Source organism: Argiope bruennichi, chromosome 3 (genome assembly GCF_947563725.1).
Source record: "Argiope bruennichi chromosome 3, qqArgBrue1.1, whole genome shotgun sequence".
Taxonomy (NCBI): domain Eukaryota; kingdom Metazoa; phylum Arthropoda; class Arachnida; order Araneae; family Araneidae; genus Argiope; species Argiope bruennichi.
The window spans coordinates 145,327,358-145,339,825 of NC_079153.1; the positions used below are offsets into that span (position 1 = coordinate 145,327,358).

The window sequence follows — 12,468 nt, forward strand, 5'->3', positions numbered from 1 at the left end:
TATGACATAAATAAATGAAATTTAGAGCGAATGAATTTTTAATGCCTGAAGTAATTTTAACAGCTTTTCAGATAATGTAGCAATTGCTTTAACTCAACTGTAATAGAAGCAGTTCATTAAACCGTCATTGCCACTGTCTGCGTCTCACTTGCCAGTGCCACACAGGTTTTCTGCTAAGGTTTTAAAGGATAAGTTTGCGATTTCAGGAAACGATGAATATAGCAATGACTACATTCATTACCTTTTAATTTAATTATTCTTACTTGTTTACAATATCCATTTAAATTTATACCTTTCTACTGATAAAACTGAAATCAATAATACTTAATAAGGCAAAAAGCAATAGTGTGCACCTCGATGGGATTATTCTGAAATTTTAATTAGAACTTTAATTAATTAAAAATTCACGGGAATTTCGATGTTTTTCCACTATAACTTCCCACTTAAATATTAAAGCACAGAATTAGTTTTTACGTCATCTTAAATTTTGAAGAATTGTCTTTTAAATGATACCAATTTAATTGTCGAACGAATTTTTGCTGTATTTTGGCAATTTTTTAAAAAAAATTTTATTTTGCCTGATTTCTAACAAAAGATTACATTATTTCTTTTAAATTTAAATCAGTTTTATTGTTTCATCAAATATTTAACCGTATGATTTCCTTCCGTTACTGAAAGCTAAAGAAAAAGAATTTTTGTTTAATGTCTGTTTATTTTTACAAGACAAATATGAATAAATACATTATCGAGAAAGTCAGAAATTAGATGAGTCACACATTGACGTTTTAAATAACTCTTTGATGTTATAGGACAGGTCTCGCATAAGAAAATGTTGGAAACATAATGACTAAATGTCAGTCAATTAAATAAAATGGCAATTGGAAGCATAAGAAGTTACATATAATTGATTTTACTAAAATTAAACATCCCCATCGAACAAGTTGCTAGCCAAAGGCAATTAGTAGTAAATAAAAAGAAATATTAGTAATTTCACAGAATTGCAAATATATATATAAAAAAATCAATCTAAAATAGTAAGATAAATTTGGTTAGTAATATATTAAGTTAAAAATATATTGAAATGGGAAACTAAATTAGTCAAATCCTTAAAAAACAGCCTCTTAGTGGATGCTGACTATGGCTGCAAAATGCCTAAATCCGTCACTGCTTCGACCGAAAAACACTTATACGATAGAAAATTGAGCAACATAATTTATTAAAAAAAACTGTTGCGTATTAATTGGTATCCGTCTGCACATCATCCATTTCGTTAATGATTTCTGACTGATGTAGATTCTATCCTTCAGGCACTACTACTCCACCGTCTACTACGACCCAATCTTCAGAAGAAGAGTTCAGTAAGTATGGGTTTTCAGTTCCACTGCTTCGAAAAGACAACTCTCTGAATACAAGGGGTGTCAAATGCCTGTCCACTATGCTCTCACTTTTTTTATTCTGTTATTCTATTCACATCAGATCACAATGGAATGCATGCTAAATTTTAATGTTTTTAATACTGGTGAACGGATTATATTACTCAAATTTTTCACCGAGAATTTATTTTTAAATAAAAATTTCAAAGTAGTACAAATTTTTAACAGCGGACTTTGAACAAATGTAGAATTCAGTAAATGAATAAATAATTGAAGTACAGTTCCAAAATTTATAAAATATTCTAATCGTTCAAAATATTAATTGATCGGCGGCTATTTCTGTTTTAATTCTTGGAGGGAAGATCCTAGAAATTAATAATCGATATAACAGGTTGTCGGAAAAGCAATGATTAATTTTTTCGGTTGCTCATGAAAAGAATTTTTATGCAAAAAAAAAGTCTATTAGTAATAGATTATCTATTTATTTCGAAAATCTCTGCCCTTCAGAGTTCTCGTTAATATGAGGACATGTTCAAAAGAGATCGGACTAAGTGTCCTGATCTAAATAGTACTAAATAAATAATAATATCTTATGCCCGTCTGGAAATTTAGGCAACTTAAGTGTCAATAATAATTTTTCACAGATTATCATCATTGTTTGTTTTTATATTCTTATGTGTCGGGTTGCCTTATTACCGAAAACGCACATTCAAATCGATTGTTTAGTTCCTCAATTGAAACATTTCCTTTAAAAATTCCACTGAACTGCAAGAAAAATCTTCATCTACTTTAAGTCAGTTGAGACAAATTATTCTGTCAGCACCTGGATTGTTTGCACATCACATCGCACAAAACAAGTTGCTACTCATGTCTCTCTTCTTTCAATGAGAATATCGCGTTGCGTATGAATTTTTTTTCAAGCAATACAAGCTTATTTACATACCCTGTCTTCTTTGAGCTGTGGAGAAATCTTTCTTCTTAAATTAGTACTCTTGGTTTGACTATCAACTCTTCCGTTATCATTCTTGATGAGCCTCTCTAACGGAAAGCCTCATTTACCGATACGGAATGTCAATAACCAGCACTGGCACTGATCTTTTAAAGCTTTCTTACCGAAAACATTTCATAAACTCGATGCTCATTATTGAAGTGAGACAGTAAAAGGGCGAAACTGCACAGTTTATATAAACACCTTCCGTCTCCGGTAAGCTAAGAAATTTCCAAAACTCAATCAGATCTTTCTTTTTTATTATTATTATGAAACTTAACTACGCTTTTGAATAGCATAGCGATAATATGAGTTCCAGTAATTCCCCATCATAGAAGCCATCACACATGTCACAGCTTTTCCGACAATTATTCGTTCGAGCATTCGTTGGGTATTCCAAAATTAAACCGATCCATATTTGATCTTAACACAGTTCTATAATATTATAAAATATAAGAAATTAAAGCAGGGTGAGAAAATAAAATTTTCTTTTTATCTCTTCTATTTCCGTCCGCATTCAGAATGTTATTATTTTTTGGGGGGATGGCATCTCAAAAACATCTTGAAAAATCACATCACTCTATTAAATGTTCTATGCTTTCATCTGTTCTATTGCTTTCATTGCGTATCATTCATTCTGAGGGTGTTTTATTCCACGCTAACATCTGTTGCTACTGTCTTCTAAACACGGAAGCACACACCTTGAATTGCTTATTTTCAGAAATGGATTCTTAAAGTGCAGGTTTTCAAGCACACCTTCTCTGTTGGTTCTAAAAACACTTACACCTGTGACTATTACACACTGAAGCACCTTTATGTAAAAGACTATTTCATAACTCATAAAACTTTTTATTGCAGATTTCTGTACAGAAATTGGAATCAATAAATAGCTAAAATAATAGTTGTTTATTTTATTATTATAATGTATGGTTAAAATATGGACGAATTACGTGAATTTATTATGTTCTTTTAATAAATCTAAAATTACTATGAACAACAAACATGAAAAGCATTATATCGGGTTGAGTTTTATTTTAATTTAATTTGAGGGTTTTACTAAATTCTATTGTAACATATATTACATTCTTCTATCAATTTTAATTATTTTTTCACTTTTACTATTTAAAAAACTATATAACTTAATGTCAGTTGCATTTTCTCGACACGAATTTGCTTGTGTAACTTTTCCTGGTTCATTATAAGTTTCAATTTATCGTATATCTTTAAGCAATATATATATTTTTTTATTACTAAACAACTCAAGATTTGTGTTCTGCCGAGAGTAAATTGACTAAAAATTGAAATCTATCCAAGTTTAGTTCCCTGTTTCAGCTGCCTTTCGATGATTTGTTTTTGTTTTTATATGTTCGTTTGCTCAATTGTTTTATTTCAAATTTTTGCTCTTTTTATTCTCCTTTTTTCCCTTAATTATTTTTTTATTTTCATCCATAATGTGTCACACTCTACAACATTACTTATAAATTATCTAATGTAGAATTTGAAGATGAAAAGTACTTATAAAAGATTATGAGAAATTTTGTTTCGACTTCTTAGGAATAAAACAAATTAGAAATGACATAACAGTTAGATGAAACGTTATAAGTATTTATTAATATAATGGAATGAGAGATATTAAATGCGTTCGTGTTTTTAATGAAAATTTCTTTATATCTATCTTTTTTTTTCCATAACATTTTTATTTAAAATTCTTTTTATAAGCTACATTCACCTTTTGCTAAACTGGGTAAGAAGTTTGATGCCTGTTACGACACTTCGTATGCAATACTGAATTATCCATGATTCAATTCAGGCTCAAGAGATTGACTTCAAATGCGAATTCGATTATTTACTTAAAATTACTTTGGAATCTATTGAACACTTAGGAGCAAGAGAAAGGACTGACGCTATAACACAACGTAATACGAGAGGCAGTTAGGTGACAATTAGCTACTGAGAGTGAACTTTATTTTGATTTGTATTTGCTATTTATGATTGCAATTTTTTTCTTAATTCCACTTTTATTTATTGTCTTTTTGGATTTATTCATTTATGTTTCGTATGCTTTTGCTGTCATGCTTTAATTTGTTCCAGCAGCCCGGCCTCCCTGCACCACAGAAGAAGCTGAAATTTTTTCGGATTTATTAGGTACAGTCTTAAAAGATCATCAGTTACTTAGTATTCAGCGAACGGCAATACTTTATCATTAATAATACATAAATTTCCTTTGATTAATTTCTCTTTTTAGATTTTTTTAGAGAGACAGTAGTCGAAAAGAAAGTTACTATTTCATTTTATCTGTATTCTAAAATTCCTTTTATTACTTAGATAAGATTTGTAATGTTGTAGCTACATAAACAATGGTGAAATAGAGAATGCGCATATCTTTAGCATATCGTCATACAGATTGCATACGATAGTGACTCGAATCTATGGTGACAAGTTTTTCTGAATTCTAATCAACATTATTTATAAAAAGTAGATGAATTCTACTTTTCAGAATAAATATGATATTTTTTTAATAAGCAAGAATATTAGGAAAGCAAGCCAAAAAAAAAAAAAAAAAAAATTCGATGATGCGATAGAGAACTTTAAAATTGGAAGAGACGTTTTCCAATAAGATGAATGGCTAAGCGCATTTAACCAGCGGCAGAAATGGGAAAGTTTGATGGCTCAGCAGTTCTCTTGTCTACTCCATGACACTCTCTTTCCAGAGAAATTTCCAGTTCAAAAAGTGTTATGGTTTTCCAGTGTGTGATATAACTACTTGATTTGACTTATCGTTTGCTTTTCTGATACTCCTGTTTAATTCAAAAACAGCTTTTTTATATTTTAAATATTGAAGCTCTAGATTTCTGTAGAAAATAGCAGGTGTTTCAACACTAAGGTTACAAACTTCTGCAAGCGGTAGAGTACATCTAGATGACTCAAAATCACAAAGCAATCCTGGGTTGGAAATTCATAGTAGATGTCGTTGGAGCTGTGCGGGATTCTCCCGCACAGCCTTTTCGTTTCAGATTTCCGTAGCAAAATTCAAAGATGATTACAATATACCATAATATTTATAATAAAGAATTATTAATTAAGAATTAATGTAAAAAATTAATTAAATTTAACCTAATGTCATCCTTTAACTTATTGTTAGAACACTTGTAAATATGAAATGAAGAATTTTGAATATGAATGGTTTAAAATCTCGCTGGTAATAATGGATTTGGAAAAAAGAATAAAATAATAAAATATTGGATTTTAGAGTTAACTTTAAAAGAATTGTCCGAAATCATAGTTTCGAATGGGATACAAGAAACAGTGATCACGACAAAACTCGCTATGTGCTAGATTGCTCTCAGACACTATGGAACGAAACTTTACGGAGGAAATTAATTTTAATCCTGCGACATTTAAAAAATCTTTTAACTGCAAATAATGCGGCACTTCTTCCAATGAAAATTTCCTTTTGGTCAATGACTTTATTAGAACTTCTAAATTATCAAATTTGGTTTTTCGTTATCCGCAAGGAATTGATTAAAATTCCATAATGATGATCAAATCATATTTTGATTTTAAACAGTGCGTCAGGAAGAAAATCTGATTTTTAATCCAAAACTTTACACATTATCGCCACCAATTACTTCAGTAAATATTTTGTCTCCAAAAAATTAAAACGAATTCATGGTAAACTAGACATATTTTATTCGTATGTCTATGACAGTATGTCTTTTTTCAAAATCTTGACAAATCTGATTTAAATAATATTAAATATCATATCTCAAGTGAAAAAAAAAGAAAAAATAGGCAAAAATATATCCCACAGAAGGAGTCACAAAGCCGGTCAAACCTTTGAAAAATCTGGTCAAAATTTTATATGAATCCACATTTTATATTTTAACACTGTGAATCATATTTCATTCGATTAAATTAAGTTTTTGAATTATTACCTTTATGTGCATTCAGAACTGCAGACCGACAGATGGTCAACTTCTCTAGAGATCTTGTTACGGATCTAAATTACAAACACCAAAGCTATGCAACAAATTACGCCAATCTCACTCTTCGAAATTAATCACTTCCTTTTAAATGAAAAGGATTTTTAAGAGAAAAAAAATTTTTTTACAGACTTCCCCGATGAATATGAAGAAGAAGACGACAGAGCGGATCTTTATAGAGAAGATGAGGATCGATATGAAGGTGAGTGTCTTTCTTCGATGTTGGCAATAAGAAATGGATATGTTTTATATCTATTAATCTTCTTTTCAAAAAGCCAGACATTTGTTGCTTTATATGTATCCACTATAATGAGTGAGCATCCACTTCAAGCTGAAAATATTGCATTTTCCGCTGAGCAAGATGAATGGCAAAATTGTTTAAAATTTGATGGCAAAGGCAGAGCTGAAGTTTCGTTTCCATCCCTCGAATTTCTAAAGACCTATGCTTTTTGGCATTGATAAATAATGCAAATGAAAGGTGGAAATTTAATTTAAAAAATATTTTTTCTTGGTATTAAGAGTTCAAGAAAAAAAAATCAAATACAGGTCATTTTTGAATTAGATTTTATCAAAATTACAGCAAGAATAAAAAAGAACCATCCTAATAAAGTTTCAAACAACAATTCAAAGACAATTCGTTATACCCTCTTTCCATTTGATTTCTAACAATTAAATATTTTAAAAGCATGAAAACTTTGAAATGACTTGCTTTGCCTTTCTCAGGCTACGATCTGCTCTTGGAAGTCAAACAAGCAAATATATGAAGCGACGAGAAATCGCTGTTCAGTCAATATTTCTTTTAAAAATAAATTCGGATAAAAATAAGGATGCGTTATTTACACATTATGAACAAATAATCTAAAATGTGTAGGTTTATTTACATAAGGCGGATGCTTTTGAAGCAACAAATGGGACCACAGAATTTTACTGAAATATTTCGAATTCACTTTTTCTTGTATTTTTGTCTGTTCCCATCATGACGAGTTTTTTATGCTTTTCACTTCTATTACCTAATTTTATTTTAAAAAAACACAAAAGGATGGAAAATATATTGAAATCAGGAAAATAAAATTAATTAAATTTCATTTAGATGAATTTCAGCGTTCACTATTTCCGGAAAAACTTTTTTCGTAATTATGTTTGAATGCCTGGCTGACTCTCTCTATGGATGTACATAAACTTGATCGTTAGAAAATATCATGCGCATTCATTTATTTAAGTTAATGTGTTTTTGAGAGAAAGTGCCTCTTGTCAAATTTTATTCGACTCAATTGTTTCATTTTTAAATTATTACATTTATGTGCTTGTAAAAGTGCAGAATGACTGATAGACAACGTCTCGACAGATTTGGTCCCAAATTTGATTGTGGATTTTCATTATAAAAATTAAACCTATGTAGCAAATGTCATCTATCTAGATTTTTTTTAACGTTTTGTAACTATTGTATTCACTTGTATACTGAAAACCGCCCAAATAGACTCTTTGAGAATGGATTTCTTTGAAATTTTGGCAGAAATCTACAAATTCGATGTTAAATCCATATAACAAATTTCCTCCTTTTAGCTTAAAAGGTATTTGAGTTATCGTGTTCAGAGACAGAGCGATAAACGTAATTCCAGAAACGTGTGAAAAACATGTCTCTGATATTCCGAAAGAACTCAGGGTGATCTGAAACGTAGAGATTCTCGAATTCCAATTTTTTGACGATTACATCTTCTCTTTCGTATACTTTGTATACGATAATTTTTTTAAAAAAAAAGAGTGATTTTCTAAAATAATATTAGATTGTTCACTATACTTAAGCCAAGTAAAAAATGCTTCAATTTTAGAGACTTCAATACGAATCTTGCCGATCACATCTACATCCTTAATTTTATAATTTTATTTATTGTCGCGGTTCCTCTAATATTCAATCAGAAATTAATACATATTTTTTAGTTCATGTACATGGGCATTTATGGTTTGTCAGATAAAAATACTGGATGCATTTTTTCTCCACGCAGATAAGAGTGGCTTTTCTAAAAACAGGATTTGTTGATTGCGGCGATTAAGGGAGGAAGCGTGACAATTAAAATGGCGTCATTTATCAGAAAATATTTTGAATTGCATAGAAAAGTTTCTTTTTCTGACGTAAGCAAATTTATCATCTGAAAATATCAAAGCTGTGAAGGAGAACAGCAAGAATGCCTCGCTAATTTATCAATGAGGCGTGCACACAGAGCACTTACAAAGAGCATTTTTTCGATATCATGAGAGAGAGAGAGAGAGAGATCTGCAAACGTGCCAAAGCACGTTTGCAGAGAATTGCACGAGAATTTCTTAAAGAACTTTTACCTGTTCTAGTTTACACATAGGAATTCCTTCACTGTACAGTTCATAAAGGCATTAATGAAATTCTATGAATTGTGACGATCTTCAAAGCATTGTTGTCGTGGCTGGTTCGTGAGTGCTTTGAAAAAAAATAGGCAAATAGAAAACTTAACAAATTTAGTGCAGATTCGTTCGAGTTACTCTGCTCAGTAACTCCTTCTCCTCCAAGAGCAAACACTCGAATGACATCACTCTTTTAATTACACTCGCGCTAGTGGTCTAGCGCCATCTATGAACGTTTATTTCCTAACGCTTCAAAATCCAATCACTACAATTGTTAAAAAAGCTACTGAAAAATAGAAAAACCTACTTTATATTAAGTGTGTACTCACAGTTACGACAAAAAGATGCATAAATAAATAATAATGATGTGACATTTTTCTTGAAATAGTCTCAGTACTCTGTGTGATAGATGATATTATGTGCAAAGAGCTCAAGAGAAAAAATGGCTAGCAGAATTTTTGAAGAAAAATTCGAATTATAAAATTCTTCGAGTATAAAAAAAAAAAAAATAGAAACCCGAGAGTGAATAGACATACACACAAATCCTCTAAAAAATGTCAGCTAATTTGTCCACGTAAACATAATGACTCGTAAGGAAACAAATTTGTGAGCAGTGATCTCCTCACTGCCATAATTATGAACCAAAATTTTTCCCCAATCGTGAATTAACAAAGATATTAAATAAATAAAAGTTAGCTTTCTTTTGATGTGAAATAGAAACTCACTTTTCATTCAACTTTAAATTTGTGTAGAAAAATTTCACCGTTTAGATTGTATTTTGGCTCAAAATAAAAATATTAAAAGAAAAAAAACTCGTACGTATTAAAATAAAAATTATTCTTATTTAATCAAATAGAATTAATAATTAAAATATATAATAATTACTACTAAATACGACCATTCATTCAGATATTAATAAATATTCTTAGCGTTCTTATGAGAGTTTTTATATTAAATGCAGTCATCATTTATTAAATGTAATAATATACATGATGTTCATATCATAATTCTTCCAGTTCTACTTCAGGGCTTAAGAGCTACAAAAATATTTTCTTTTACTCCGTGCCTTATGTAATCGGTGCAGACAAGAAACGATATTTTGCATCTGACATTGTTATATTTTCATGGTATGAAATGTCATTAAATGACACATTCAGAAACAGGCAACAAGGTGTTAGGATGTTTTCCAAAATAGATTATTCAGAAGTATATCACTGTGAAATATAAACAAAATCGGTTTCTTACGATTAAGCTTAAGCCGGCCGAGATAGCAATATCGTATGAAATATAATCATGTTGTGCTTTTCCAAGATTGGGAAACTTAATTTACATATAATGTATTCATTCCTACTATGCATGTTTATTAATTTGTTTAACAAAATTACTTAATTTACATAACCTACGTTTTGTTCTTATTTTTCAGTCGAAAAATTAAAGAATGGCTATACAAAAGGTATACATTTTTCCTTTTTTTAAAAAATTATTATTTTTGAAAAAAAAATATGGTAATATTAAAATAATTTGAAATAAATGATGCGAAAGCATCAAGAATCCGAAAATTATTTATTAATATAAAGACAAAGCAGTTTAATGTACATGTTTTTATTGAATGTCCGCATATACTAACTTGTTAAAGGGTTGAGCTCAAAACAAAATTATAAAATACACAAAGTTCTGATAAAAATATTTATATTTTCTTCAATGCTTCAAACTTTTAGCCTATGAAAATTTGAAAAAAAATTATTAACCCCGGATACCAATAAAAGCGCCTTATTTTTCCAAAAATCTTATGAACGAAGTAAAATAACTGTCAAACTAAAATATAATTTATAATTATTATATAACTGAAGATTGAAAATGGAAAACGCAGTAAGACGTATTAAGCAATGGAGAGATAAAAGCAACTTTTGAAGGAAAAAATACTTCAAAGGACAATTTTGGCTTCCTCAGAAAAGTGACATAGCTTTCTTTTCTCTAGTTCCTGAATTCAGTTCCCATCGCATATTGACGGCATTGAGACGGTGTGCTTTTCAACTATTTCGAGTGGGATTAGAAATATCAATATTTACGCTAATTTTTTTTTTTAATTCTGTTTTGTTGCTTCCAATTTTGTTTTCCATTTAGAGTTGATTACAGTAACTTTGAACAGATCAAAGGAATAACAAGGGTCCAGAAAGCACAATTTCACATTAATCATTCATTTTTGGTTAGGAATAAAAGAGCTAGAATTAACACAAAGTAGGATTATTAGTCTACATGTATTAAGAATACATTAATATTATTTTTAATTTTTTGACATTATTAGTATACCTAAGCATAAACTAATAATGTCAAATATTTATGTGACAAAAATAATTTTAACAAACTTACTTTTCAATGTTGAAATCATACAGATACTTTTATTCAGCAAAGTAAGCATTTTTTTCAAAGAGAATGAGTGAACATAGCAATTAATGAACTAACCAAATGTGCAAATAGCAATTTGCACATTTCCAAATTTTTGTACAAAATAAGATGTTCTTCAAAAACAAGAAGGTCTCCCGCCTTTTCTAAGATCTTGAAAAAAAAAAAAAGTTTGTTTTCTCTTTAGATCACTTGCAAGACGACTTTTCGTCGTTAAGAATGTAATTATGTAAGACAAAATAAATAGTTCCAACATATTTAAATAGAAGTATATCATAAAGTATATTGATATTTTAAGTTCAATTTATTCGCATATTTTTGATAAAAAAATGAAATTGAAGGAAAAAAAAACCTTCTTGAACAATAATGATTGAAATTATAATTCTGAATAATAGCAAAAATTCAAATGAAATTTTTGAGATGTTTCTGCAAATTGTGTTAGGATGTTATTGATAATTATGCGAAGAAATCTACCATGTTTTATCTCTAGTAAAAGATTTATTCATCAAATTTAATACATATTTTTTTTCTTTATTTAGTTATGGATCCTCACATTTGCAAGTACCGGAAACCTAGAAGAATGAAATTCAGATGATAATTAAGGAATAACAAATTAAAAATGTTACTATATTTGAAGAAGTTATCACGTAATAAAGATTCTTGAGTACAATTTGATCCACTTTTTATTTATTTTTTATATGAATAGTTTATGAAAGAAATATCGATTCATAATGGCACCGAAAATGACTCACTGCTAATCAAGAAAGACGAGAAAGAATTTTTCTCACCATTTACAAAGAGGACAATCTCAGTTCATAAAAGGCGATACATACGGGAGAATAGACCTCTTGTTATTTCGGAATCTATAAGAATAAATGGGCTCAAACTACATTAGTGCACGTCTTCCATACTATCTCCTAAAGCAGCTTCAATGTTTTCTTCGAACTGAAAGGATTTCAACTAAAGGTTCATTTCGGATAGAACAGCACGAAATGTGTCGGGCGATAAACCTATTGTATTTTTGTTCAATCCAAGCGTTGAGAGGTGAGAGTAGGCAGCGTCATTCAGAACTTTTTAATCTTTGGTTAGAATCACGCCTCAATGAGGAACAGTTTTATGATTTTTCTTTTTCTCTCTCTCTTTCTTGTTTTGCTTATCAATACAATATTCTTTGAGGTTCCTTCAGTTTTAGTAAAGTATTTCTGAATGAATGTGTTTGGATCGCTATTTATGGAAATAGCACCGAGAAGTCCATTTCTACCTGTTCTGATATACATCCATTGAATAAAACAGCGCCCATGTTTAAGCTCCGATCTTAATTTCAGATGAAATGAAACGATTTAAGAGA

At 29.7% G+C, this 12,468-nt stretch overlaps 1 protein-coding gene across 1 annotated transcript in view; it reads left to right on the plus strand.

The window, feature by feature from the left end:
• LOC129963411 (uncharacterized) overlaps nt 1-11,785 on the plus strand; it is a 28,123-nt gene extending 16,338 nt beyond the window's left edge. The window contains exons 7-11 of the mRNA XM_056077766.1: nt 1,308-1,358; nt 4,456-4,506; nt 6,475-6,546; nt 10,141-10,170; nt 11,660-11,785. Coding sequence (XP_055933741.1) covers nt 1,308-1,358; nt 4,456-4,506; nt 6,475-6,546; nt 10,141-10,170; nt 11,660-11,715 — 260 coding nt within the window. The 3' untranslated portion in view covers nt 11,716-11,785. The remainder of the gene's footprint in view (nt 1-1,307; nt 1,359-4,455; nt 4,507-6,474; nt 6,547-10,140; nt 10,171-11,659) is intronic.
• Nucleotides 11,786-12,468: the final 683 nt, after the last annotated feature.